Source organism: Passer montanus, unplaced genomic scaffold, assembly GCF_014805655.1.
Source record: "Passer montanus isolate IOZ18808 unplaced genomic scaffold, ASM1480565v1 scaffold15, whole genome shotgun sequence".
NCBI lineage: Eukaryota > Metazoa > Chordata > Aves > Passeriformes > Passeridae > Passer > Passer montanus.
The window spans coordinates 8694892-8722730 of NW_024362051.1; the positions used below are offsets into that span (position 1 = coordinate 8694892).

Consider the following 27839-nt stretch of genomic DNA (forward strand, 5'->3'; position numbering starts at 1 on the left):
CGAGGCTGGACCTTGGCATTGGGCTGGAGCCCAGCACGGCTTGGGGCGAGCAGCAGGAGCCCAAGGGGGCCCTGAAGGGCCAGCAGAGGCCACCGAGTGCTGCTGGCTGCAGCTTGGCTTCAGCCTCATCCCCAGCACAGCAGGAGAAGCATCTTCAGTGCCCCAGGAACATCTGGGGTATCCCCGGGCCAGGTAGAGAAGGTGAGGTCCCATGTGGGGGTCAGCAGGTGGGGGGGTGCACGGGGCTTGGGGATGTCCTTGGGAAAGGGGACAGCACCAGTGTGGGGGTCAGGGTACAGCCTCCCTGGAGTGGGGCAGAGGGAAGGATGGGGTGCAGGTCCCGGGCTCGTTGTGTGGATGGTCAGTGCTGAGCTCAGAGCTGGCAGGGAGCTGTGTGCCAGGCACCCCGGCTCAGAGCTGGCAGGGAGGGGTGTGCCAGGCACCCCAGATCAGAGCTGGCACAGAGCTGTGTGCCAGCACCCCAGCTCAGAGCTGGCAGGGAGCTGTGTGCCAGGCACCCCAGCTCAGAGCTGGCATGGAGCAGTGTGCCAGGCACCCCAGCCTGGCACTGCGGGGCCCTTAGGGGCAGCTGCCCTCATCAGCCCGAGCTGAGGGGTGCCAGATGCACCAAACAGGGTGGAGCAGCACTTGGGGAGCCGAGCATGCTGGCAGCACAGGAGGGCTCTGCTGCAGGTGGGCAGCTCAGGGGGATCAGGCTGGAGCTGGTTTCCAGCCATCTCTCCACGATGGAGCACCCAGCTGAGTGGTGCCATGACTCTTCTTGCTGCTGGCTGGGCTCACCAGCTCCCTGCAGGTTCAGGGCTGCAGCTCCTGCACTCTGGGAGCCAGCAGCTGAAAATAGCTCTGCTAAGGCGGAGGGGCTGGGGGGTGGTAGCCAGGGCCCCTGCTCGGCCAGCACCTGCTGCTCTGAGGGCACTTAGGGCACAAGGACAGCAGCTCACTGTGGGCAAAGACAGGGGCAAGGACAGTTTCTGCCCTACAGAAAGGCAGAGAGGAAGGAGGACAGGCAGGGGCTGAGGGGCAGTGTGATTTGAACATTCCCTGTGTCTGTTGAAGGGGACAGAGGGTGGTGCAAGGAGATGCCTGGGGGTGATGCTGACCAGGAGAGATGCTCAGCTGAATCCTAGCATCTCTCTGGGGCGTGCCTGGGGCTGACATGTTCCCATGTTTGCTGTCACTCCTGGAGTGCCTTTCTCTTCCAGCCAGACAGGATCCATCCCCCTCCCACAGAGCTGCCCCAGGAGCACGGCAGCAAGTGATGGCCATCATGAGACCGGGCCCTGAAGATGGTAAGGGGGTGCAGGTGTGCCACTAGCCCCAGGACAGTGCTGCCCTCCCTGCCCAGGGGCCAGACCCAGCTCTGGTTGAGGCCACTTGCCCTGTTTTTGCTGGAACAGTCCATGCACAGGGTGGGAGAGGCTGCTTGAACCTCTGGAGCTCCCTGGCATTCCTCACACTGGGGAAACGCCAGTCCCACAAAACAGAGACCCCAACGAGGGGATGCACGGTCTGTGCTGCCTTGGGGGTCCCCAACACTGCAGCATCCTCAGCTGTAGCTGTGCTCTCCCAGCCTCCCCAGAGCCCCAGCTGGACCTGGGCAAGAAGATGAGCACGACACACGACCTGATGATCGAGGAGCTCTCCCTGCCCAACAACCGCGGCTCCCGGCTCTTCCAGCAGCGCCAGAAGCGGGTGCAGCGCTTTGTCCTTGAGCATCCCAGCGCCTCCAGGCAGGTGGGTCTGAGGCCAGCCCTTCCCTGGCCCTGGCAGCCTTTCCAGGGAGGAATTCCTGGCGGGGTCAGTGGTCTCTCTGCAGGGCAGCCATGGTTGGCTGACTGCTATGCAGAGGTGAAGGGAGAGGAGAGATGTCCTGGTCGGAGATGGGCAAACACGGGGTTCAGTATCCACCAAAGAGGAGGGGGATGGTGCTGATCCCCCTCTGCTCCCACTCACTGTCTCCTGCAGCTCCCAGGGCAAGGGGCAGGTGGCTCCCACCACACTGGGAAAGGTGCTCCAGAAGGAACAGTGAATGAGCAGATGGTGAGTAGATGGAGGAAGCTCTGAGGTGCTTTCAACCACCCCGAGTCCCAAGTGGGGCAGGGGGAGCTCCCCCTGTGCCTGTTAACTCTCCCCTCCACAGGCAGGCGAGAATGCTGAGGGCCAGAATTATCACTCTGAGCTCCATGTAGCAGCATCACCCCAAGGTGGCCCCCCAGAAGTACCCAAGAAGTCAGAGAAGGTCTTGCACATGAGCAAAGTGCTGAACCCCAGTGCCCTGGCCCCAGGTAAGTCAATGCTTCCTGAACCCAACTCTGCTGTGGTCTCAGCAACAGGGGGCTGGAGGCAGTGAGCTGCTGCTTGCTCAGGGGTCTGCCCAACCCTCCCCCAGAGGTTCTATGTGCACAAATGTATATATGTATATGTATATGTATATGTATATGTATATGTATATGTATATGTATATGTATATGTATATGTATATGTATATGTATATGTATATGTATATCTATATCTATATCTATATCTATATATCTATATCTATATCTATATCTATATATCTATATCTATATCTATATCTATATCTATATCTATATCTATATCTATATCTATCTTTGTATATAACCACAGAATCGCTGGGTTGGAAGAGACCTCCAAGATCATCAAGTCCAACCCATGCCCTAAACACCTTAACTAAACCATGGCACCAATTGCCTTAACCAGTCTTTTTTTTAAACACATCCAGGGATGGTGACTCCACCACCTCCCCAGGCAGGCCATTCCATATTTTATCACTCCTGTGAAAAGCTTTTTCCTAATACCCAACCTGATATGCATTATAGACATGCGTTCCTGCCCCAGAACAGCCGTGGCCATGCAGAGGCCGGGCTGCTCCCAGCCCCCTGCCCCAGCCTGGCTCTGGCCCCACTCACACTGTCTCTCTCCCCTGCACAGGGTACTCGAGCCCCCTCAAAGAAATCCCCCATGAGAAGTTCAATGCCACTGCCATCCCCAAGGGCTACCGGTCCCCGTGGCAGGAGCTCTTTGGTGACAGGGACAATGCTGTGTGTGGCAAGAACCCGCCGCCCATGAGACCCCCTGCGTGGGACTTCAGGAGCTTCAACAGGTAACGGGGCAGACACCACCAGCCCTTCAGCCTCGAGGAGCACCCACCATCCTGCCAGGGAAACACAACCATTCATGCTCTCTTTATACCCCAGAGGGGCACAGCAAGGGCTCAGGATGCTCTTTTTCTACTCAGGAGCTCCTCTGTGGCTCCCTGCAAAGGTTCCTGCCCCCAACAGCTCTCCCCCAGATCTCCTCTCAGCTCCACTACTGGGCTTGCACAGCCTCAAGCAGCTTGATCTCACTGGGTAACCTCAGGGATGAAATTTGGGAGGAGCAAATCTTACAAACATGGCCCTGGAGTAGGAATCACTCCTGTTCCCAGCTGGGAATCACTCCCGTTCCCAGCTGGGCTCAGCCCTGGGCTGCATGGAGGAATGACACAGTGCCAAGTCTCTTTCCTAATTTCCTTAAGGTATTCAAGCAGCTGCTGGAAGCAGTGGGGGTATAAGGTTAATCTTCCCACAGAGTGCTAAGAGGTCACCAGATTCCTTCCAAACACCTGCTTGAGCCCAAAGCCTCCAGGCCAGGGGGTTTCTGGTGGCTCAGCCTGGCAAGCTCCGTGCCCTGTGGCTTCTGATGGAGCATGGCTGGAGCCCCCTCACAGCTCCAAATTACACTGGGGTCAAGGGTGGGACCCCGCAGCAAAGGCTGCCAAGACAGATCTCCTTTCTGGAAAGGTGTTTAGTGGGGATCCAGGAGATGGAGATCTGCTGGTAGCAAAGCACCAGCAACCCATGGCAGAATAAGGAGAGCTGAACTTGAAAGCTGAACATCAACCCAGGGAATCAGCAAAAAGAGTCTGGTCTGTCCTCCTTCCTGAAAGCCTCTGTCATGAGGATGGAATTACATTGGCTTTGCTGGCCTGGCCAAAGTCACCTTCCAGTAGGGAAGTTCCCACTGGGACACAGCCCTGCTCCCCAGCAGACCAAGTGCCAGCAGCAGCAGCTCCCCTGCACCCGCCCCAGGGCTGGATTTGAGGCATGCTGTGCTTTCAGCACTTGGCAGAAGGGGCTGTGGGGGACCACAAGCCCTCCTTGTGGGAAAAGCCATCCTAAAGGGCAGAGATGAGCCTGGCCACCACTGTCCCTTTGCTGCTGTCCTCCCCCTCAGCCCTGGGCCTTTGCCATGTGGCTCTCCTTGAGGAGTTAGAGCCAAGGAGGTGCTGCAGGGGGAGAACAAGGAGCTGCTGCAGACACTTGGCTCTTTTATTTCAACATTTAGCCATGTTTCTGCCTCAGGATTTATTTATGAACAGGGACTGAAGCAAGGGCATGTTTCTGAATAATACTCTACCCTGTACCATTTCTCCCCTCTCACACACTGCCTTTCTATTTAAAGTCTTCAACTGTAATTTAATACAGATGGATGCTAATTTAACTCCAAGCCTCTTGCCACCTCCTCTAATTCTTCAGTGAGGCAGGAAGATTCAGAAAGCCAATCTGCTTTTAACTGGGCTTTTCATAATCTTCCAAGCTTTTAAATCACTTCTCAGTTCAAATACCAAGCCACAGAAAAACAAACTTTTTGGAACAAGCTGGCTATGGAAAAGCCAGTGGTCTTGCCTAAAGCTAGCTGAATCCCAGCACAGCTCTCACGGGTCACAGAGCAAGGGCAAGTCCACCACCTCCACAGCAACTGCGTTAAAGCAGGCTCATTTATTCCCAATTTTGAATATTCAGACTGTGATGCAAAAACCTGGGCCACATTGCTAAGGTGTGCTGCCTTAAGAGAGAGTGAAAACCAAGCTTTGACAAATACTCTCTTTTCCCAAAAGAAAGTTCCTAGAACAAACTTCTCTCATTTGCCTTTCCCCCTCTTATTTCTCCTCTGTTGCAAAACAGTGCCACGTTATTCATGTTCTAGCTGTGCTTCCCAAAGCAAACATTCCCAGTTTTGCCTCACTGATAGCTCAGCCCCCATGTGCTGCTCCAAAACCAACATTCTTGGCTTTTTGGGGGCTGGCACACTCTTCCCCAGTCCCTTTCCACATTTCTCCAGAAAGAGATGACAGCTCTTGCCCCCACACTGTCAGTCATTGTTCAGGAGGAGCAGTCCCAAAACGAGGGATGGAGCCAGGGCCAATAGAGCTGCATGTGCTGCTGTGACCCTGAGCAGCGTCAGCCCCAGCCCTGTGCAGGACACAGGAGCTGCAGATGAGGCACTCTCAAGACCAGGGGTTTGTCACTGTCACTGGTCTCTGAGTCCAAGCCCTTCCATGTGCAGAACACCTCCACCAACAGCCAGGCATCAAACCCCACTCTTAGGTTTGCCAAAGTTTGAGTTGAGGTGGGCTCTGTACCAGAGAATCACCTTGCTGGGCTGGTAGGGCTCTAACAGTGTCCTGGGGAGGAAGAGGAGGGTTGTCCTTTCTAACAGGCATTGCTACATTGTGCTGGACTCAGTAAATCCAGACTTATTTTTCTAACACCTGCACCACATGGCCAGCCTCTCCTTGTGACTAAGTGTGCTTGTCCTTGTGCCGCAGGACTCCAGCCCCGTTTGACAGGGCGTTGGTTGGTGAGCTGTTCTCTTTGCCCACCGTAGAGCTGGACAACCTGAGCGTGCTGGAGGTGATTTCCCACAGGCCCAACTTCAACAGGGTGGCCCAAGGCTGGGTGCGGATCCTGCCGGAGAGCGAGGAGCTGTAGGATGTGCATTCCCTTCCCCATGGCCACGGATGGATCCCTCACTGGACTCGGACACGCTCGCAGGGGAGGGGAGGGGGGCAGGTATCCTTCATGGAAGCTCAGCTGGTTTGGGTTGTCATCTTCGAGTGGGGTTTGAATGAGCTCGAGTGTGGGACCATTCTGAACTCCCCCTGCAGTCAGTGCCAAGTCCTCGCTGTTAACCCAGCAATCCCCACAAGCTCCCGTACAAAACACCCTGTACAGCCTGTCCTCTTCCCTCCTCATGGAAAACAGCAGCACCACCAGCTGCAGCACACCAAAGCTGCCTCACTGCATCCTCACTGGCACGCGAGACCTGCTCGGACAGCTGGTGCTTCTGCAGAGAAATTCCATCTTCAGGACAACTCTGCCTCTGTCATTCCAGTCAGGACGCAGAGAGGAGGTGATAATGGAAGAGCAGTAGCAAAACAAGTTACTTGAGGCATTGGCATGTTTAAAGCAGCTACCTTGAGCTTGGCTGGACAAGAAAAACAAATGAAGGAGTGGAAATCTACAGCCACAATAGAGGGGAGAGGAATGCTGGGAGTTGGGAACTTGTGCTCTGTTTTCCAGAAGCTACTGGCTAGCACTTGGCAGCTATTTCCCTTCCTACTGCTCTTTGCATGTCTTGCTTGGACATCTAATCTAGGTTCTTTGAGTGACTTATGACAGATTTGCTTCATGTACTTGGTCAATGATCAGGCCCGACCTGGACCTGCTGCCCTGCAGAACCACACAGTGTGAGGATGCTGCTGGGGTGTTTGGGAACTTCAACACCAGTGGGAAGGAAAAGCAGCACGGCCGTGCCTCCAAAGCAAGCACAGGCTTCCCTGGGAACGTGAAAATCAGCCATGAGGATCCAACTACAACAACATTTCCAGCAGTGACACACAGTGGGACATGCAGCAAACAGCAGCCTACAGCCACCAGAATACCTGGGGAACCCCATTCACAAAAACCTCTGACTCAACACAGGCTTCCTTCAACTGCTTTTGTCAGGTTCTTAACGTTTTCCCTTCTTATACTCCCAAAAGCACCAGGATAAAAGCTCCTTTTTCCACCACTGTGGTTAAATGGGGCAAGTAAATGTTGTGGTAAAAATGCAGTTAGGAGCTGCCTCATTTGTGAAGTTTGTAACGCTGTGCAGAGCAAACCCCACGCAGGGACTCTGCTGCCACAACATATCATTCAGGTGGGAAGCTTTCATTACTCTGTTTCCCACAGAAGCAGGAGGGGGTGAGCAAATGGAAAGAAAAATGGTTTGTTCCTTAGAAACAATAAATCTATGATGCTTAACTGCTGCCCTGTTCCAATTCCATTTCTACCCTCTTTGTCCAGCATCTACAGAACCTAGGCACCCTGGGTAACCAGCTGGAAATTATAAATAAACTGGGATGATGTGAAGCCTCCTGCATGCCAAATCTGTCACAGCACTCTCAGGTCCTGACTACAGACACTCTGGACCAGAGCAGTGGCAAATGCCACAGCCCTCTCCCATCCACCAGCACGTCCAACACCACCCTGGGTGAGCTCTCCCCTGACAAAAGTGGAACTAATTACCCACAGCCAAAGCCCAGCTCCTTCTCCAGAGAAAGCCAGCCCATGATGCCACAAGTGCTGCATCTCCTCTGACAGCCTGGCAGGGCTGGCACCATCATGGGACCCAGTGGCACTGTACAGGACAGCAAAAGAAACTAAAAGTGGATGTGCATGACCTTGCCCATGGAGGATCTTGGCTGCGGCAGCAGTCACATAAAAATCAGACCAAGTCCTCAGATACTGAGCTCCAGGAAGCTGGGTCAAAGCTTGGTGTTGAAAAATACAAATATTTTTCAGTAGCTCTTAAAAAACAAGCAAATGAAGCTTCAGAACAGGCCCCACACTGTTATGAAGATGTCCACAGATCCCCTGCATGAAAGCAGCTAATATGGAGATAAACCTAAAATCCTCCAGCCACATGTACACAGACCTCACTCAGCTGCAGCTTCCAGGCAGGATGCAGCTGCTCTGAGGCCACTTGGAGCACAGAAAGAAAAGTTTCACATCTTATCAGAGCAGGATGAAGTGGGACCCATGTCACAGCTTAAGGGGATGCCATTTCACAGGCCCTGCAGAGCCCCAGATCCTGCAGCTGCAGCTGCATCCTGCCGTGCCCTGCAGCTGCAGGCAGCACAAGCCCAGGCTCTGGGGCAGAGGGAGCTGTCATCTGGCTGAATCAGCAACTGCTGACCTGGCACTCCACATCATGCCCACACTGCCTGGGGGCTGCTTCTTGACCCAGAACTTGTCTTGATGAGGATGTGCAGGATTAGAAGTGATGCATTTAAAAAGGCTTTGTTTTCTGGTCTTTTTTAATCAAGAAGTCAGAAAAAAGGAGGGAGAAAAATTCTGTGTAGTGGTAAGGCCAAGCCATGGGTTTGGCAGCTCTGATGAACCCGTTTTTCAACTCTTATTCAGTCCTGATTTAATACCTCATTAGAATAATACATCATTAGTTATGTGACAGAAGAGAGTCTCTGGTTACATTTTAACAGTCCACAATGTTCCAACTGAGGATATCAAAAGGGCTTGAAAAGGGTTTGGTTTTGTTTTTCCAGAAGTTTATTTCAAAAGTGTGCCAATGGGATACACAGACAGCATTGTAATTCTGGTACCCCAGACCCACAGACCCCTGACAGCCCTTCTGTCTGTCCCCCACCCATCCCCCACACTAATAGAAAGACCTGGGACATATCAAGAACCCGATTATAAGTGGAGACACGGAGCTGAGCTTGCCCTGTGGCTGCAAGCAGGGAAATAAGGCATCTCTAGCTCACCCACAGCTCGACATATGATGCTACCATGGTAACTAGAAAATAACATTTACTTCAAGGATGAGGGTGGCAGGACGTGCTAGGGGCTGCTGTGCTTTCCTGCGTGGGCACCCATCCTCTGGGGATCCTGGGATGGGTAGTGGATGGGGCCTGGGGCTCTCATGAAGGGAGGAGGAGGCCCCATGGCGTGGAACATGTGTGGTCCAAAACCTGCAGAAACAAAAGTTGGCAGCTTCAGGCAAAGCAAGAGAAAACCTGATGTGTGTGTACTGCTGCTTCAAAGTACTGACACCACAGCTGGCTGACAGCTGTGCCCCACAAATGTGCACATCTCCCATCTCCCCAAACTCCTGCCCCACTTTACAGTACAACTAGGGCCAATCCCAACACACATCCTTAAAAATAAAAGCTGGTGGGGGGACTGGGCAGGTGTCTGTAATACCAATCTAAATGTTTCCTACTCAACCACAGAGCAGAGCAAATACATCTGTGAGATGTATTTAATGCCATTAAAACAAAAAGTATCTCTGGATAGATATATAGAGAGCCAAGGACATGTCAGCATTCAGCCATCTGCAAAATTACCCTTTGAAGTCGGGGTTAATGTGGCATTTACACAGCCAGCAAAAGCACTGGGTAGGTCCCAGTACCAGTGATCTCTAACATGCCTGGGAATTTGCAAGCAAATACCAACCACAACAGGCAGCTCAGTTTAATTAAACTGTGCTGACAGCTCAGTTTAGATCATCCGTTTACACTGTGTGATCAGGGATGAGGAAGATCAGCTCAGGGCATGCATCAGTAGTGCAGCATGGCCTGGCAAGGAGGAAGAGACTGTCTCACACTGCATTTGACAGCCCCACTGGAGGGGGAAGCACAGGTACCTGGGGGCGGCGGTGGAGCGATGCCAGGAGGAGGTGGCAGGGCAATGTTCACCACGGCTGAAGGGCCACTTGGAGGTAGATTGAAGTAATTTGCAGAAGCCTCCTCTTCTGCAGCTGGAGGAGGGGGGAGGGCTGCAGAAAAAGTACATATGGTTATGGAAAATCTCTCAGGCAAGGCAAGCAGAGGTGTCTGCTTCAGAGATGGAGCACAACCCACACTTTCACAAGGGCAAACTGTTGCTGCTATTGCATGTATGAACTGGACTGAGAAGCAGAACTGCCCTGAAACCCCAGTCACCAAATTCCTCCATCTGAAACCAGCTTTGCTTTGTCCATCATACAACACTCAGTGGACTAAGAAAACATGAAAAGCGTGGGTTGTGACTATCTGTGACCCAAGTAAGTTGAATTCAGCTTTAACTTTTCACTCATCACATAAAGAACTCTCTTTTCATTAAGGATTTGCTCCTAGACAAAGCTCATCTCCCATCCAGCTGGATCTGCTGCAAGCCTACTGTAACTGTTCTGGGCTCAGCACTGCCTCCACCATCCTGAACTGACACTGCTCCAGAAGTTTAACAGCAGCCTTGCTCACGGAAGTGGGCCAGCATTAAGTGTTTCAGAGATGAATACAACTCCCTTACCCCCAGGAAGTCCTGGAACTGGCTCCAGCTTTATCCCCGATTCTGTAGTGCCTTCCTTGTCCTTTTCTTTTCCTCTTGCTGCCTGGGACCTGAAAAACAGACAAAAGTTTGAGAACAAGGAAAAGAAAAGCAGGATAAGGAGCTATTTATACCACAGTGGCTTCACATTATCTATTCCAGATCCACTTCTTCAGGCCAAAGATGAAAAACTCACAGAACATCAGACAGATGGTACCAAGCTTGCAAACAGTGTTTAGACGAGATGGACTAGGAGCAAAGCTACCAAAACTCATCCATAATCCTCAGCCAAGAAATCCCCTATGCTACTTGTGTAACCTCCAAGCAAGATCCCACTGTAAAAAGAAAACCAAAATGCAAGAGGACCCCAAGTATTTACCAAACAAGTATCAACTTCTGCATAATATCCAATGCTGCTGATCAAGACTGCAGCCTGGAGGATTTGTAAGTTCTCTCAGTTTTTCTCCCCCCACACTTACCTTCCCCATTTGACGTTGAGCCTGCGGCCATTGACAATGAGTTTGTTGAAGGATTTCTCAGCAGCCACCTCTGCAGCCTGTCTGGTGGCAAACTGGATGAAAGCACATTGCTGCCTCTGCACCACCGTTATCGTCCGGATCTCCCCAAACTGGTAGAAGTGATTTCTGTATGGGACAAAAAAAGTTATGATGATCCCCCACTCCTCCTAGTCACAGGGTACAGGGAGGTGAAATAGGCATGCTCAAAAACTTTCTCTTCTCCATTCCCAGTTCAAACAAAACATTAGAAATCAATAATCAATCAGTTAATTATAATTAGCCCTCTGTGCAATTATGGAGCAATTAAAGCTCTGCAGCAGCTTCTCTCAGTAGCTAGCTGGAGGATACAAGACCTCTTCCTAAAAAGGGCTACACAGTATCCCCAACAGCTCAAAGGGATGACTCATCTTTAAAGAGATAAATTTTAATCAAAGCATTTGAAATGTGCCTGTTCTCCAACAAGCTGGCACTCCTCTGCACTTGCCCACCAACCAGTTCCCCATTAAAAAAAACTGAAAACCAGATTTATTTTTGTTCCTCATTTGAAGAGCCATTATCAAAGTGTCAAACAAAAAGGCAAGGGCAATACAAATTCACCAACATACCTGAGATCTGATTCAGTGATGGTATCTCCAAGCCCTCCAACATACAGTGTAGTAATAGTCTTGTCTTCAGGAGGATCTAGACGAGGCATGGTTGAGGCTCGTTTCAGAAGTTTGTCAGCCACAGGATCGTTAATTCCATAGTAACGATCTTTGATGTTCTGGTCAGCCAGAGGATCATCTGGATCTGTAGGCTTCTCATGTCTAAGGTTCAGCAAACAAAGCATTTTTTAACATCAGGGATGACTGAATGGAATAAAATTACTGTAGCTGCCAGTTTGCCTTCTGAAACCCTCAGGTCAATTATATCCTTAACCCTGTCCACATAAACATGCCAAAATGGAACAAAGCCCTGAAAACTTCAACTGCAGCCAGGACTGTGTCAAGCTCTGAATGAATGGTGCTTCTGACAGCTCAACACTCAGCACTACAAAACACAAGAGCTGGGTTTGAAACAGCCTCTTGTTCAAATACAAAGATCTCTGCTTGAGGGGACTGACGCCACAAAGGGGAAAAATTGACTACACAAGAGAAGAGCTGCAGTCACTGCTTTGGCAAAGGACACAGCCAACTTCTCACAAACCAACTGGCCACCACAGAGATTCATTTGCTGGCACTGGATGCAAGTGCTGCCCTGACCTAGATCACTGGAGTGTCTCCTGCCCACTGCAGCATCTCCAAGGGAAGCTGCATCTGACTGTGGTGAAGAGATGGACTGTCCAAGCTGTGTCTGTACCTGTAGGGACACTCCTCTCCTCTCTTGCACTCTCCTTTTACCCAGAAGGAACAGATGTGAGGACGGTTGCGTTTGTAGTATGGAGTGGTTCGGGCCAGCTTCAGCAGCATGTCACTGGTGGAAGTAGCTTTTCCTAGAGCACCAACTGGTCTAGTGCCATCAGAATTGGCTATCTAAAAGCAGGCAGAACACAAATAATTATGTGTACATCAGCACTGAACACTAATGCACAGAAAAGTGGTTTTAAGAGAAGCTAGGCCATTGCTGCCCTTTCCTCTCCGCACACAGCCACCCAAAAAGCACGATCATGGCTGGCTACACTTACCTCTCTCTCCATGTTCTGGGTGTAGTATTCTTTGTTGACATCAGATTTAGGCATTTCATCCTTAAGGGAGAGTCCTGCATCCCGGACTTGGATAGGCAAACCTAAAATGAAACAAAAAAACCCCAACCAATGCATATGAAGAACAAGCTGTAAGAGCAGAAACAGTGATTTCTGTAACCTGCAGTGACCAGAGGAAAATCATTGCTGCTCAGGGAAACCACTCTGCCCTTGAACCTCTGAAGAGACACGACCTGTTCTTCTCAAAGACTGTCCAGTGCCAATTACACGCACACATTTAAAGTGATTTCACAGCTCCCGTTTCAGAGGGCAGGTTTTTGGGTACACACCATATTCCAGGTCGAGCAGGCAGGTCTGACAGACATTCTTCAGCTTGCTGCAGGTCTGGCACACTTCTGTCTTCTTGAAGCGCATCCGCACGCCGGGGCACCAGCGGAACACCGTGAAGGGCCTGGCACAAATCTGGGACAGAAGGTGGCACTTGGATCACCCTGCACACAGCTACTGCTCTGCTTCTGGCAGGGAAACAAACCCCAAACTCATCCAGCTACTCCAAACCATAAATATAACTTCTTTGTCCTAAAGCTAAGACTCAGGGCTCAGGAAATATTTGTTTCTATTTGGGGTTTTATTTTGACAGGAAGAAGTTTTAGGGAAGTTGGCTTTTTTTGTTGCTGTTTTTCCTTTTATTTATTGCAATTATTTATTTATTTGTTTATTTATTTAAGTGCAGATCTACTGAAAGATATAAAACTTCTCTTTGATTCCAGGTGATGTCAGTGTGGAGCTTCCAGAGATAAATTACAACAATGGGGGCATCAGGCACCAGCACAGCAGCAACCTGGAACAGGTTATGAGAGCTCTGGTGCAGAGGAGTGATGCTCCCTCTTGTCTCATGGAATGCTGCATTTGCTTCCTCTGCACGTACACCTTGAGTACACAACACAATCTCAATATGTACAGACTCCAAATTATACCCAGATGAAAACTGATAAAAGGGTAAAAATCTCCTTTAATTTTCCTCAGTCCAGGCAACTCTGAGTATTTCTTGCTCTTGGAAATAATTGTGGCTTATTTCTTGGACAGCCAACACAAATCAACAAACAGCATGAATAACATACAGAGTAAAACCCAAACTCCAGGTATTTTGCACTTCTCAGAAAAACAACAAACTCACCCAAGAAAACACGGATCATTTAAAATGCTACAATAACTCCACACATACTGCAAGAGTATTTGCAAAGCCTCATTCTGATCAACGTGAAGATTTGTTTAGACAAAGTCAGGATTTGCTCAATAATTTTATTATTTTAGGACCAACTGAATTTGTCTAACAAGCACAGTAGACCGACCTAAAAACTGATTACATAAATATTTTAAGTTAACCCAGATAAGCACTCCTCTGAAGCTGACAGGTTTTTAATCATTAAAATGGATTGCTCCCAGATCTGCACCAATTTTGACAGTCTTTCTTCAAAACACACAAACATACCTTGCATTCTTTTCCATATTTTTCTTTGGTCTGAAATATAAAAAATAATAAAATAAAACATTAAATATCACCAATTCAAGGTAAAACATGAGACATATCATTGATGTGATAACACAGTAAGTTTTTTTCATAATGATGCTGCATTTAGACTCACTCATCCCTATGTATTTGGCTGGCACCTTGGAAAGTCAGCAGAACAAAAAATATAAATACTCTCAATACATTTTTGGTTGAGAAACTTTCATTAAAAACAGAGCACTTTCAGTCCCACCTCCTGCACTGGTGAAAGGTGAGAATGAAAAGGAGCATTGTCAGCTCTTTTTAAGGAAAGATGATGTTACATCAAACAACCCATGGAAACAAACAGGCTTAGAGATATCCCCTGTGGCAGCATTGGGGTTGTGTTTCATAAGAACAACCCAGCCTCTCTCAGGAAATGTGTGAAGGAGAGAATGTCAGTGCAGGGCAAGCAGGCCAGGCAGAGAAAAGCAACAGAACATGGACTGACCCACCCTGCACAGAGCCAGCCTAGGAAAACAAGCAGGAGTTTCATCTACCTTTGTAAGTCACCTTAAACTTAATTTTAGGGGTGCATGTTTGTCACATTTTAGAAACTGCACTAACTAGAATTTGAGCAGCTCACAGCTGTCCATGTTGGAGCCTGCCAATACTAAAATTCCATTTTCCACTGTTTCCTGCACTCCAGCCACTGGGCTGGGTCACCTGCTCTCCTTCTGACTGACCTGTTCTCAGATCACAGCCCTACCTGTGACATTACACACCGAGCATGGAGCCACATCCTGCTGTGCAGAACCCGCTGCTCAGGAGCGTGTGCTCACTTCAGCCCGCCCTGTTCCAGCCCCAAAGGCAGTTTAGGGCACCCCAGAGCCAGGGAAGGGCTGCAGGGCCCGGCAGGCACCTACCATCCGAATGTAGGGATTCTCTCCAAGACACGTCTGGCACAGGATTGGGAAGTCCTGAACCGAGGAAGAAGAAAGTCAGAAGTGTAACAAGCTCTGCCATCACAACAGCATTCAAGCCACACTCTGAAAACGATCTAGTTTAATACATCAGACAGATTAAAAAATGCAAATGGATCCAGAGACAGGGGGAGAGCTGCAAGCCACGACCCAGGCCCCAATTACTACAGAATCATCGTCTGGTTGCTATTGGAGTAAAACTTAGAATAACCAAATAAAAAACGTGTTCTTGAGATCTGGACCTGTCAGCGCCAGGACCGCAGCAGGGAACACCGCCCCCGCTGTCCCTCAGCAGCGACTGCCTGCACTGGGCCCACGCGGGAGAGCCTCCAGCTCGGGGGACGCGGCCGGGGGCACGCGAGGGGCGCGGCTCAGCCCCGGCACCGCGGGGAACGAGCGGCGGGACAGCCCGCTGCCTTGGCGCCCGGGAGAGAACGGCGGGAGCCGCGCAGAGCCCTCCCGGGCGGCTCCCCAGGGAGGGTGGCCGGTCCCCGGGAAGGCAGCGGGTCCCCAGGGAGGGTGGCCGGTCCCCGGGAAGGCAGCGGGTCCCCAGGGAGGGTGGCCGGTCCCCGGGAAGGCAGCGGGTCCCCAGGGAGGGTGGCCGGTCCCCGGGAAGGCAGCGGATCCCCAGGGAGGGTGGCCGGTCCCCGGGAAGGCGGCGGGTCCCCAGGGCAGGTCCCGGCCCGGGCCCGCTCCCCGCTGGCCCCGCGGCCCCGGGCGCTCCCGCGGCGGAGCAGGCCCCGCCGGCCCCGGCGCGCTCCCCGCCGCTGTGGCGGCCGGCCCTCACCGCATCCTCCCAGTTCTGCCGGTTGTAGGTGTTGGAGCCCAGCGATGTGGACATGGCGGCTCCGCTCCGCTGCCGGGAGGCGGCGGCCGGAAGTGACGCCACTTCCCGCAGCGCCCTGACGGAAAAGGCGGGCTGCGGCAGCGGTGACGTCACAGCGGCAGGGGGCGCTGCAGGCCCGGCTCAATGGGCGAGACCACGGGCGAGGCGAGCGGGGGGAGCACGGGGACGAGACCATTGGGAAAGGACGGGGGAGCTCCGCCTTTTGTGTTGTTTAAATAACATTATTTTGGAATAAGAGCCAGAGCAAAGCATCGAGAGCCACGTGTGGTTTATTGAAGGTCACTACACGACGTCAAGCACAAGGCAACAGGCGCCTGTGGGGGAGCAGGGACAGAGGCAGGGACACCCGATACTTTCCTATGGCCTAGAGCAGCCGCAGGGAGGGGAGAGCAGCTCCGGGCTCACACCCCACAGCCCAGGGAACCTGTGTTTGCAGTGACAAGGACGCAGGTCACAGCCTGCAGCAAACCCAGCCCCAGGCTTGGGTGCTGGGAGGTCTTCAGTGGTGCTGTCAAAGTGCAGCAGCTCTTCTGGCTACTGAACACGAGAGGTGGTGGCCAGAGGTGACGTGCTTTGTTATCGCACAGGGAAAGCCACGGCAGGCACTAGCACTACACATTAACTACTAACTACAATCTCAAACTCATGCTGTACGTCTGTGTCACCTACACAGAGCTGTAACCGTGATGCCTCGCTGCTCTGAGACCCAGGCTGTGGGCTGTGAGCCCCCCAGCACAGCACGGCAGGCTCCTTGTGCTAGGGGAGATGTTTTGGGGTGCTGCAGCACCCAAAAGAGAGCAGGCAGCCTCATCCTGCCCCTCCCTGCAGAGGACTGGCAGAGCCATGGCACAAGCATCATGACACGGCCATGGCTGGCGGGTATTCAGGCCTTTCCCAGCACTGCAGCATGTCAAAGCCCCTCAGAAATGTTTAACAGAGGTCAACGCCTGAAGTGGGAATGCTCTGCAGGAAGAGCCATCTCGCCTGCCTGCACCAGCCATGCACTTCTCATGTGTAACTCAGTCTCCTGGATACATAGCTCTTAATCACCCATTTTAGCTTGGACTGCAGCCAAATTATACCCTGGGTAAATGACCTTCTGGTACAGTGTGTGTAGTTAACACCTAATGAGTTTCCACCTTTACACCTCCCTCCCACCCGCCCTAACTGGAAAAACAAAGATTATGAACCCAAAGCACCACTGTAACTTTATAATTACCAGAACTAATCTTAACTCTCCAGGTTTCATACCCTCATTGCTACAACCCCTAGCAACACAACGTTTACTGAGCTGAGGTCTGCCAGGGAGCCTCTCTGGAGCATTCCTGCCTCAATCTAGAGCTGCAGCAGAACGTGAATTCCCAGCTTGCAGCACATCCTGCTGCCACATCCAGCTGAGATGCAGCAGGCTGATGGCAGGCTTGGTTGCCAGTTAAATCCATGAACACTACAGTACACTATGTTTAAAGTTTAAAGGCAAACTGATCAACTCTTTTGTGAAAAAATCTCTGCCACCTCGGCTAAGCAAGCTACATATGCCAGAGGGGTAGGGCTCTGTGGCCCAGCCCCTGCACTTGAGGTATCCTGTGAGGGGGCAGAAAACCAAACTAAAAGATCAGGCTGCTGGCAGCAGTGTGCCAGAATGCAGAAGGCAGGGACACTCCTTAAAATGTTTGTTTGGGAAGGGCATTGCCCCGTGTGAAAGAGAAGTTGTTCATTATTGGGTATGCAACATCAGGTTGGTGGGCTGACACGGAGGAAAAAACAGTATGGGCTCTTTTCTGCTGATAAATCCAAATTCAGCCCTAACCATCTGCTGATAAAGCCAAACCTGGAGGGAGGTTTTCCTGTGCTCTAAGACGTGCTGCAAGTTACTCTAGCCTGTGGCAGTGAGGGGAAGTGGAGCAGTTAGTGGGCACTAGACAAGGGGAGAGAGAAGAAACCAGCCCAAGCCACGGCAGCCTCTGCCCCCTCCTGGGGCTGGGCAGCCCGAGGCACACCCACACACCACAGAGCAGCTGGCAGAGCCTGCAGCAGCGCCTTCTGGGGTGCAGTCCATGCAGCCCTGCTAGGGGAGCACGGGGCCCAGGCTGAGCTCCACGTGGTGGGTGAGCCAGATCACCTCCGAGGTGTGGTCACCGTCCTCGTTGGGCCGGATGGGAGCTGTGAGGTTTTTGAACTCGTGCTTCATCTTGAAACTCACGGTCACTTCGCCCTCTTCTTTCTGTGGGGTGACCTTGATGAAAACTCCCACTTTATTGGCTTTTCTAAAGGCAATTATGCTGCAAGGCAGAACACACAGGAACACTGGGTCAGCCAAGTTCTCAAAGCATTGTTCCAAGTGGAACAATGCTCTCAGAGGAACTCAAATCACGCTGGACACACAGGAGGAGAGGGAGTTACTCAAAAAGCCAAGTTTTTAAGGGAGAGGATCCCCACAGGACACTCACTCAGGGTCATCCTGGAAGTCTTGAGGCTCTGCCAGCTCATCATATTCTGCTGCAGCATCTTTGCCAGCCAGAATAAGCTCCTTGGGAGGAACTGCCACCTGAAATAGAGCATGGAAAGAAACAAGCCTTTCAGCACTGATCACCAGCTACACTGCAAGCAGGAGAGGGCTCTCCTCTTCTGAGGTCTGCTTCAGTGTGGTTTAACAGAAAAGTGACTTGTCCTCAACTTTTCTCTGCTCCAGGACCACCTGATTACCACCCTGCCATAATAAATTTCTCCCTTGGGTTTTCCATATCAAGGAACAGCCAAAATTTCAAAATACTTAATGAACTGCTGTTTATATTGGTGACAGTCATTTAAGCTCCAAGGAGGGAAATGCAGCAGGGGTGAAAAGACATATGAAAAGTGTGCCCTGTGGAAGGACAAATGGGAGTGGTAAACCCTGGAAGAGGCTTGGGCTTACCCAGCAGGAGGGTACAATCAATACCTTGGCAGTGCTGTTGATGTTATCAGGGTCTCCCTCCTCACACTCCAGCAATGTGACATGTGTGACGTTCTCCACAGGATTAGTCAGAGTCAGAAGGACTTGGCTCTCCTAGGGACATTCAGGAATCACAGTTCAAGAAGCAATTGTGCTAAAATTCATTGTTACTGTAAGCACCTCCATGTTCTCTGACTCATCAACATATTCAAAAATTGCATCACATCCTCTCAATGGATGGACAGCAACCCCCCCTCGTTCATAAGGCACCAATGCCATGAAAACTCTTAATATAAGAAATATGTATTTTGGGAGTCTAGCTGAGATCTCAATTCCACACCTTTCATTCTTCAGACATTGTCAAGTGATGATGTTACACTGCACAGCAATCTACTGCTGCAGTGACAAGTACATGCAGTGTTACTCTGGCCACTCCCTTAAGCCCTGCACCCTCTCAATGGAGTGAGTGCAGCCCTCAGGGAACAATCATCACACCATGTCATCTTCCAAAAGATCCCAACTCACAGCTCCTGGCTATGTCTCAGCCTAAGGCATTTCTGGAAAAGCTACTGACCTTCATGTAGCGCAGGTTGGGAATAGACATGATTCTCACTTCAGGGATGTAGTTCCTACAAAATAACAGAGAAAATGACTGTGAGGGACTGGAAAAATGAAGTGTTCTTTTGCTATATAACCCCAACCCTACAAAACCCTGCTACAGTCTGGGGCTGGCACAGCATGCAGTGTTTTTGTCAAACTGCTGAAATCTTTAATAGATCAGCAAGCAAACCTATCACAGATAAGCTAAATATATTTAAAAAGGTGATTACACCATCCTAAGGGATGACACAATCCCACAAGAGGCCAAAGGAAATTAAAATAGAAGGTATTAACTAAGCCATGAACAGGGAGTTGTTGTTGCCAGTCCCCATTTCTTACTTACACAGCAACCAGCTGGATCTTGAATTTGATAGATGTTGGATTGAATTCTGGTTTGCTCAGGTTATGTTCACATTTCTAGAGAGAAAAGTACTTAAGTCAGCACCAAAGACAGTGTGCAGTCACACACTGAAGAATCAGAGCCACAAGTGCTGTGTCACCAGCCATGACATTATGAACTATCTGGGGTGCATGGAGCCATCAATGTGCTCAGCTACTGATACTCCAAAATGTCATATCCACCACTACCAGCACAACCTCAGAAACACAAGACTTGGAACCAGTCTTGAAAACACCTGGACACTGACTGCAGCACAAATAACTGCCCTCTGACCTATGCTCCAGAATCCATGGAAAAATGAACCAGCTAGAAGTCCTGATCCCCTCATAGGCTACTCTTCAAACACAGACTCAGTCTGACATTACTTATTTCTGAGAAAATACGCTGCATTTGTTCAGCATCCTGCATCTTAAATACTTACAATAATATTGCTCTATTACTTTAGGAACTAGATAAATAAATATCCTTGTATGACTGAGAAAACAAATCATGTAGTAAGGGCCATGTAGAAAGCCAACAGCAGAACCTGGATTTAACTCTTGCCTGTCTTCACAGATCTCTGCTTTGCTTCTCTGAAATACCATCTTCCTGCCTTCACTCTAGTGACATCTTCAGTATTCTGCACTGCCTCTCCCTAATATTTTGTTTGTTGACTTTTGTCCTTAGTAACAGCAATTTTTTTTTAATTTCAACTGCACTGGCAGTATTCTCTGGCTCTGTGGCTAGGCAGAGCACTGGCACAAACCACCTTTGTATCTTTATGCATCTTTGACAGTGTTGTCCCCCTTTCACAACTGTCACCACACCAGAGACACGACAGCCTCCCTCACCCCCTCAGTGCTGCTGCCACTAACTTGGCTGAGAACTTTCAACAGCTGGAAGCATTTGAGCCATTTCTTTTCAAAGAGAAACACACAGCTCCTTTCCCAGCACCCAAGTGCTGGGAGGCTGCAAGGGGCACTCTCTGGATTGAACTCCCTACCCGGCAGCGCAGCGAGCGTTTGATCAGGAGGTGCTTGTGGCGTGGGTAGAGCTGGGAAGCACAGATGGGCTGGAAGTCAGGCTGCAGCAGGCGCTGGCGCAGAGTGGTCACTGGAGCACAACAGAAAGCAGGACAAAGAAATGTCTCAGGAACTGAAACTCAAACTGATTCCACATATGTACCTCGCACTGGGTGGAGACCTGCCACCATCTCTAAGACACTTAATTTCACCTGCACCCTGTAATTCACAAGGCACTGGCAACTATCACATTTCTAGAAATAAATGGAAAGGCAAAAGCTGAATAAAGGGCTGCCCTGACTGGGCACAGTCACATGAGAGCAACATCAGTGCTAGCCCAGGAGAAATAAGGGACCCACATCTTTCTTCACAGCTGAGCTGGGATGGAAGCAAGAGTTTTCTAACCATCTAGAACATAGTTCTTTCCCTCACCACAGAAATGAGTTTCACATCTTTGTTACCCTCACAGCTGGGTGCTGCATGAGTACAATACACAGCTTCTTAGCAAAGAGTTTGCATAACTCAGACTCACACGTAGAATTAGAGAAAACAGTTCCCAAAGCAAGAAACTCCCAGCAGCCAAAACCTCCCATGGGTTTCTCCCAAAATGCAGGCTCCTCACTGTTTCAGTGCCTAAGAAGCAAGTGAGCCACCTGGCAGCCTTTCCCTGACTGTAAGGAACCAGGAAAGTTGTCTTCTTCACCAGCATCAAACTCAGTGCCAACAGCCTCATGAGAAAAGGAGATCAATAAGATCTACCCCTTTCCATAAACCTTTCATGAATTAATTGATACTAGCAGACTTTACAGGCCTGCAGAACTACAAACATCACCTGTTCTGCTTGGAACTACCTCAGCTGGAAGCCCACATCACTCCTGTACCTGCTGGTTTATCCTGCTCACACCAAGTCCTACTGATCCATTTACAGCATTTGTGGATTAAATTTATGAGTCAGCTAAAGAACTGGCAAGTGTACACAGGCTGCTCCAAGCTGATGTCAAAGCAATGCGCAATTGTTACTCAACAGCCTGCTTCTGGTTCCAGATCCCCAGCAGCTGCTGTTTCCTTATTTCCTGCTATTATTTGAAAAAGGACATCAGCTTTTTTCTCTGTCCAAAAGTTGATGCCTCACACACACAGAAATTAAGGCCAGCAAGAAAATTAAGGCCTTCTGGCTCTGAAGCCATGTAGACTCCTTTCCATGCACAACATGAAGCTGAGGCTGCATTCAAAGTTACCACTAAAAAGTCAAGTATTTCCCAGTATTTCAATCCCAGCATAAAAATCACCAGGAACTTGGGTCATGAGGAACGCCACAAGCTTGTAGGCAATGCCCATGTTACAAAATGTAAGGCCAAAAAGTGACAGAACACTAAGGTTTTACCTTCTGTCAGATTGATTGGTCTTGTGTAGTAATCCTCAGGAAGAGGCTCCACTTCTTCCACTGCATCAGCTGGCTCAATCTTGATCTCCTTCTGGTCTTCTCCTTCTTTCAGGCTAAAGCAAAATAGGGGGCAGCTCAGTCATGAATAGGGCATGTGTGCTCTGACAGCAACTGCATTATAGCACCTGAGGATCTGACACCTCTCCAGTGCTTCAAAGGAGAAATCTCCTCTCACTGCTATCTGTTAATTGTCTATCATCTTTCTAGAGCTACTTTACCCCTCTCCTGCCTACACTCCCAATGCTGCCCCCAAAGGAAGCCAAACCCTGAGACTCACGAGAGGCCAGCGAGGGCACTGATGGGAGCTCCGGGCCTCTGGCGCTGAAGCCTCGTTCCAAGGCCGTATTTGTCCTGCAAGGAAAAAAGAACTGTCACCCTCAGGTCTGCCTCCTGATGGACACAAAAACCTGCTGCAAACTCATCCTTTGAGCTGCATGACAAGCATGGGGGTACAAGCAAAGGAAAGCAAAAAGGAAAAGGTATTCAACGCTTCCTAAGATATATTTTTTTGCTTAAACTGTTAGCAAGGAGAAAACAATTCCCACTACACTGCAGATGGGGAAAGACAGATGTGTGTGGCTACTGCTAATAAAGCTTTTTGCTGCTTCCTCAAATCACCAGCCTGCACTACTGACACATCTTCCCTGGATATTCTCTTCAGAGCAACTCCATGTCAAATAGTGTAGAATGAGAGCTCAGCTGACAAAAAAAGTGGGTTGATGTGGTTGTGCATCCATCTGAAAGGCTCTGTAGCACTACTTGAAGCAGCTGAAAGGTTCAAACTCCTACAAGCCTCATTACCTACAAGTCTCTCTCACCAGCAATAGCTGAGCTACTCCTCAGCTTTCTACAGCTGAGCTGTACCCAGGGTGATTGGAGGCAGACATCTTCCTTCTGGGCAGGGCTCAAAACCTGAATTCTCACCAAATGAGAAATGTGAGCATCAGCCTAACCCCGGTGATTTTTCAAGGATGAGATGATTAATGTTAGTGGAACTTGCCTTGACCAAGCAGACAGCTGTGTTTGAGCCAAGTTTGGTGAAGGACTGCTTTTCAAGTGTACATCACTTCCTCAAAGACACTGCCCTGTTTCTAAACTAACACAAAATAGTTTTTGTAACAATTGTTACCCTCTGAAGAGTTAGGCTTCACCTGTGTTTGTTCTAGGCACACCTAAGCCAGAGGCCCTGAGGCATGGTGTAGGATCTGTTACTCCCCTTCAGTTGGTACCATGAGAGCTTTAACACCAGCAGAAACTGTGAAAAGACTTACCACTACGTGTATAGTGTGTTGCTGTGGAGAGCCCCCAAAATAGCAGCAGGTAGCAACGGAGACAAAAAATGCAGCCATAAGACACAAGCAAGGGCACAGAGCAAGCACAATTCATTGAAGTAGCAAGCATATGCAGTCACCCAGCTAAAGAAAGTGAGCATTTACCTGCCAGGTACAATAAACAAGTCATTCAAGCCACAACCAAGTCTTAAGGTTAACTTCAGTAGAGATTTCATGCAGAGAAAGGTCAGACAATGCTGAGCTATCTGTCACTAAGGTGTGGGATGAACTGTCCTGAGAAATAGCTGCCACTGGCAATGTGGCTGCAGTTGCACTGAACTTCACTGCTGGAGAACATGTCCCTAGGCAGGGCAAGTATAAACCTTCTGGCACTGCTGGGGAGGACTATCAGAGAGAGTGGCCATGTAACACACAGTAATGACTGTAAAAGTATTCACCCCTAAAGAAAGCCTCATTTTCTCCATTTGTCCTCAATTAGCCAAAGCTGGGCAGCCCTGTCGTGCTACCAACTATCTAATTTTCCAGGCTGAGGCTGCTGTGGGTCCCTTTTGCTGCTCTGGGGATGGCACAAGCAGCTCACCGAGAAGGCCAGCGGAACGTAGTTGCGGCGCCGCACCAGCTTCTTCCTGTCCCGCTCCATCTTCTCCTTCTGAGCCAGCTGCTGGTAGTACTCAACCAGTTTGTTAATCTGGAGGGAGGAACAGAGCACTGTCACCTCAGCTGCAGCATTTGCTTGTGAACTAGCTGGAGTTCCTGCTGCTTGTTTCATTGTGTTCCTAGTACCAGCTGTATTGTGCAAGCCTGTGTACCTTAATGTGTCCTAACCCACACTGTGGGGGACAAAATGACCCTTCCTTGGGAATGATGTGTGTTGGAGGGCAGTGCCCAATTCTCATTTTGAAATTCAGCAACTGAGACTTCGTTCATGAATCTGCCATGACTGCATAGAGTGATGTCATGTGGCCAACTCTGAGCAATTTGGATTGGCAGAGCAAACAGCATCTTTAGCATCTTTTCCCCCCTCCCTGAGGCTGGTCACATTCAGACTGGAGCCCTAACGGGTAAAAGGGAAGGGTGTTAAAGGTGCAGTTGTGTTTTCCAGATCCTAGACACACTTTTGATTGGAAAACAGCTTTTTTTTCACATACATACGCAGCACATTCACCTTAACAGCACCATTAGATAGGTTGGTTTCAACTGAGCTTCTTCTCAAAAGGAGATTTTACACTGCGATATCCTCAGGGGAGCCTCTAAGAGGCCTTCCCTCCATTCAAGGTGCAGATTAGGAACTGGAACTGGTATCTGAAGGATTATATAGATGCAGAAAAAGTGATTGAGAGGGCCTGACACTCTAACAGTTCTTTCTGGCTGATGCATTTCAGCCAAGCACAGCTTTCCCACTCACTCACCCTCTGTGTGTGGGGATTCTCCGGCTCCTGCCAGCCACCACTCGCTGCACAAGAGAAGAGAACAGAAAAAGCAAAGTCCACAGGAGGCTTCCAGGAGCCACACAGAAATCACATCCAACACTCAACTATCTTGGTGTTATTTATAAAATATGGCACTCCCTATTTTTGCTACACCTACCACTGCAATTGTTTAAGTTCATGTCTGTACAAATATACACCTCTCAAAGCATTGCACAGGCAGGTTTGGAATGAAGGAGCTCTGGCAGCTTTTATATTGTGTTTGTAAACAAATGTTGCTTGAGAGGTACTCAGGACAGCACCCAGGAGTCACTTCAGCAGCAGGTACCTGTGTTTATATGTGTGTCTCTTATTACTGGCTGCTGCTGTCTCTGCATCCTCAGCTCCATTTTCAGTCACAACAACACTGGAAGTCAGGATCTGCTTGGCCTACTCAACTCCACCTGACAGATATTTTCTGTACATCTCACATACCAAAAAATAGGTTAAAGCTTTGTTCTAGTGCTCTTGTGAAGAGAAAAGCCAAGTTCAAACACTGACTAGCAACTCTGGAATAAGTCTAAGTGAACAAAAGTGATGGAAAATAAATTAGGTGTTTATGCTGTCAGACTGAGCCACTTCAAAGCCTGTGAAAGCACACAAACAAGATCTCAGCTGTGGGGGAGAGTGCACTCACTGAAACAGTTTGACAGTTTTCTCACTAGTCAGGGAACACAGGCATGAAAGTGGGTCACACATTCCACTAACTCAGATCAGCTTTTCAGAGGAGCCTTCACCAACAAAGAGCTTTCCTGTGAATTTCCAACTACAACTCCAATCCCAGCCGGATATCAGTCTGGAACTGACTGCATCACCTGTTACCTTCAAAACACAAGCTGGGCTCGTGCTGCAGCTCAGTTTTGACTGTCCCTTACCAACAGACTTGTCTGCCATGCCCACGTCCCGGGAGGTCCAGCGGCAGAAGCCACAGGCCAGGTAATAAGCTTTCTTCATGGTGGTCTTGGCGGGGTCGTCGGGCAGCGGCGCGGGGATGCTGGTGGCCCGTGTGGAGAGGGTGTGCATGCAGCAGGGACAGTCAAAGCAGTTGGCACACCTGCAAACAACCAGGCAGGGCTCTGACAAGGGGCCCAGGCTGAGAAAAGTGCTCCCAACAACACATCAGCACTAAACCAACAGATCATGAATTGCTGTCACAGGAACCTGGGGGAGTCAGAGTCAGCATAAGAGCAGCAGCAGTGAGAAACATAATGTGATGCTAAAAAAACTCTGTATTATGAGCCCAGGTCATAAAAAAACCCCAAAAGTCATGAGCAGCACATGGTACATCATGGAAAGACACTCATTCCCCTAAACAGACTCAAACACAACAAGCAGCCATGAAATTTTTGAAGAGTTTCAGACAGACATGGAAAGAGGCTGTTTCAAATAGGGAGCCTTGATGAAAAAAAAAAAAAAAAGCAGCTTTACCTGTTCTTTTTCAGCTTGGCTTCAGCTGAAGGCATGTTTTCCAGGCAGCTGGGGCAGTAGTGAGAGTCAACCTGAAAAGACACAGCCATATCACACACGTTATCTGGCACACCTTTGTTCAAAAAGGCCCAAAGTGCCACATGATCCAAGAAGGATTTGTGTCTTGCAACAGCAGGGTGAAGCCAGGGAAGGCTTGAGATGCTTTTTTGGTATGCAAAACCTTAGCCCATCTCAGCCAGATTTTGATCTTTAATAACATAAATTATAAGGTTTCTTAAGTCAGAATGGATTAAATTACTCTGTCTTGTAAATGGGAAAAGATCAGCTGGGTGTTGACCTTTAGCAGTTACCAGAATCTCGTTTTTCAGCTTGAACAAAAGTTTTAACATTTTATTTTCTATTTAGACCTGAATTTATTGTGTCCTCGCAGTTACACTGGTCAGATACATACATATTTCAGAAGATGCTTTGTATCTCTCTGCTGTCACAGTGAATTTTATCAATTGAAACAACAGCAGCACGAATGGGGCCCCCTTCTTGAAGAGGAATGCAAACTGATTATTAAGCACGGCCGTGCACAATGGCTGCACTGCCCACAGCACAGTGAACTCATGATGGATAGAGCCAGGCCACAGATCCGCCCTTCAGAGGCCTCACCATTTCCTCAAGGATGCCTCTGCTGAGCTCTGGGCTGCACAGTCATTCTGTCGAGGCTTCCCAAATCTATCACAATCTCTTCATTCAAGCAGGCTTCCGCAAAACCACTCTCAGGGATTTTAATACGCGAATTTAAGAAGCCAAACCGCCCCTCCACAGCAAGAGCCACACACTCGTCCACAGCAGAAACCGAGGAGGGGCGCGGGGTTGGGGGTCCCCGCCCCTCCGCGGCCGGGCCCGATGGCCATGGGGGCGGTTGGCAGGGGGTTTGGAATCTTTTGAATCAAGGGCTGGGTCCCCCGAGGGTGAGGGGTCCCCGCGGCCCCGGCCGGGGCCGCTCAGGGGGGCTCGTCCCCCATGAGGGGAAGCCGCCCCTGTGCGCTCCCCCCAGCCAATCACAGCCCGAGCTCCGCCGATGGACAGGCACGCACAGCCAATCAACGCGCAGTCCCGCCCCATCAGTCAATCGCGGCCAATCCACGCGCTCCCTGCACGGCTAAACCCACCCTCCAGCCGCGCCAACAACCAATAGCAAAGCAGAAAGCGAGTGAGTGGCAGGAGAGCGACCCAATCGCTGCGCGCAGACAGAGCACCGTCCCTCCCGGTCCCGCCCGGTACGCGGGTGCGGCGCGGCCGGTCCGCCGTTACCTCGTGCGAGACGCACTCGAGCGAGCGGAGCTCGCTGCAGTAGCGGCAGAAGTACAGCTGCGGCAGCGGCGCCCGCAGCTCCTTCTCGCCGCGCACCAGGTACAGCACCCGCTCCGACTGCAGCAGCGACGCCATCTTGGGAGAGGGCGGGCTCCGCCGCGCCGCCGCCGGCCGACGCCGCCGCGCCTCTGGCTGACGTCAGCACGCCGGCCTGACACGTCACCCCGCGGGGCGAGAAGGGGGCGTGGCCAACAAGGGGGCGTGGCCAGTCCCTCAGTGCC

The 27839-nt window shown here is 50.2% G+C and overlaps 3 protein-coding genes across 8 annotated transcripts; 1 reads left to right on the plus strand and 2 right to left on the minus strand.

Annotated features, from left to right (window-relative positions):
• MYOZ3 (myozenin 3) lies at nucleotides 1-7114 on the plus strand. 5 transcript variants are annotated; one of them, XM_039701530.1, is made up of 7 exons: nucleotides 1-201; nucleotides 1224-1310; nucleotides 1592-1755; nucleotides 1987-2061; nucleotides 2162-2306; nucleotides 2974-3145; nucleotides 5633-7114. In XM_039701530.1, the coding sequence occupies exons 2-7, from the start codon at nucleotides 1280-1282 to the stop codon at nucleotides 5793-5795; spliced, it is 750 nt and encodes a 249-aa protein (XP_039557464.1). In that variant the 5' UTR covers nucleotides 1-201; nucleotides 1224-1279; the 3' UTR covers nucleotides 5796-7114. The 5 variants fall into 5 exon arrangements, with proteins under 5 accessions (XP_039557464.1, XP_039557463.1, XP_039557461.1 ...); XM_039701529.1 differs by having other exon boundaries at nucleotides 1228-1310; XM_039701527.1 differs by having other exon boundaries at nucleotides 1-192.
• Nucleotides 7115-8391: 1277 nt separating this feature from the next.
• RBM22 (RNA binding motif protein 22) lies at nucleotides 8392-15768 on the minus strand. Of its 2 annotated transcripts, none has more exons than XM_039701524.1 (11): nucleotides 15631-15768; nucleotides 14787-14840; nucleotides 13864-13893; nucleotides 12701-12833; nucleotides 12354-12454; nucleotides 12029-12201; nucleotides 11296-11496; nucleotides 10652-10816; nucleotides 10155-10243; nucleotides 9511-9642; nucleotides 8392-8836 (listed from the first exon to the last, which is right to left on the minus strand). In XM_039701524.1, exons 1-11 carry the CDS (start codon nucleotides 15682-15684, stop codon nucleotides 8706-8708), a joined length of 1263 nt encoding a protein of 420 aa, XP_039557458.1. In that variant the 5' UTR covers nucleotides 15685-15768; the 3' UTR covers nucleotides 8392-8705. The 2 variants fall into 2 exon arrangements, with proteins under 2 accessions (XP_039557458.1, XP_039557459.1); XM_039701525.1 differs by lacking the exon at nucleotides 15631-15768 and adding an exon at nucleotides 15086-15555.
• Nucleotides 15769-15941: 173 nt separating this feature from the next.
• DCTN4 (dynactin subunit 4) lies at nucleotides 15942-27773 on the minus strand. Its single transcript, XM_039701523.1, has 13 exons — nucleotides 27559-27773; nucleotides 26254-26324; nucleotides 25701-25879; nucleotides 24769-24812; nucleotides 23940-24047; nucleotides 22345-22418; nucleotides 22008-22120; nucleotides 20605-20714; nucleotides 19566-19639; nucleotides 19197-19251; nucleotides 18629-18736; nucleotides 18141-18238; nucleotides 15942-17972 (listed from the first exon to the last, which is right to left on the minus strand). The coding sequence occupies exons 1-13, from the start codon at nucleotides 27691-27693 to the stop codon at nucleotides 17759-17761; spliced, it is 1383 nt and encodes a 460-aa protein (XP_039557457.1). The 5' UTR covers nucleotides 27694-27773; the 3' UTR covers nucleotides 15942-17758.
• Between the last annotated feature and the right edge of the window lie 66 nt (nucleotides 27774-27839).

Excerpts from the sequence above, each read along its gene's own strand:
- MYOZ3 (XM_039701526.1), top strand. The coding sequence starts at position 1,178 with ATGTTCCCATGTTTGCTGTCACTCCTGGAGTGCCTTTCTCTTCCAGCC. Across the intron at positions 1,311-1,591 it reads GAGACCGGGCCCTGAAGATG|CCTCCCCAGAGCCCCAGCTG; the intron begins GTAAGGGGGTGC and ends GTGCTCTCCCAG. Across the intron at positions 1,756-1,986 it reads ATCCCAGCGCCTCCAGGCAG|CTCCCAGGGCAAGGGGCAGG; the intron begins GTGGGTCTGAGG and ends TGTCTCCTGCAG.
- RBM22 (XM_039701524.1), bottom strand. The coding sequence starts at position 15,684 with ATGTCCACATCGCTGGGCTCCAACACCTACAACCGGCAGAACTGGGAG. Across the intron at positions 14,841-15,630 it reads GGCAGAACTGGGAGGATGCG|GACTTCCCAATCCTGTGCCA; the intron begins GTGAGGGCCGGC and ends TCCTCGGTTCAG. Across the intron at positions 12,834-13,863 it reads AATATGGAAAAGAATGCAAG|ATTTGTGCCAGGCCCTTCAC; the intron begins GTATGTTTGTGT and ends CTTCTGTCCCAG.
- DCTN4 (XM_039701523.1), bottom strand. The coding sequence starts at position 27,693 with ATGGCGTCGCTGCTGCAGTCGGAGCGGGTGCTGTACCTGGTGCGCGGC. Across the intron at positions 20,715-22,007 it reads ACCAATCAATCTGACAGAAG|TGACCACTCTGCGCCAGCGC; the intron begins GTAAAACCTTAG and ends GTTGTGCTCCAG. Across the intron at positions 18,239-18,628 it reads ACATCAACAGCACTGCCAAG|GTGGCAGTTCCTCCCAAGGA; the intron begins GTATTGATTGTA and ends GCTCTATTTCAG.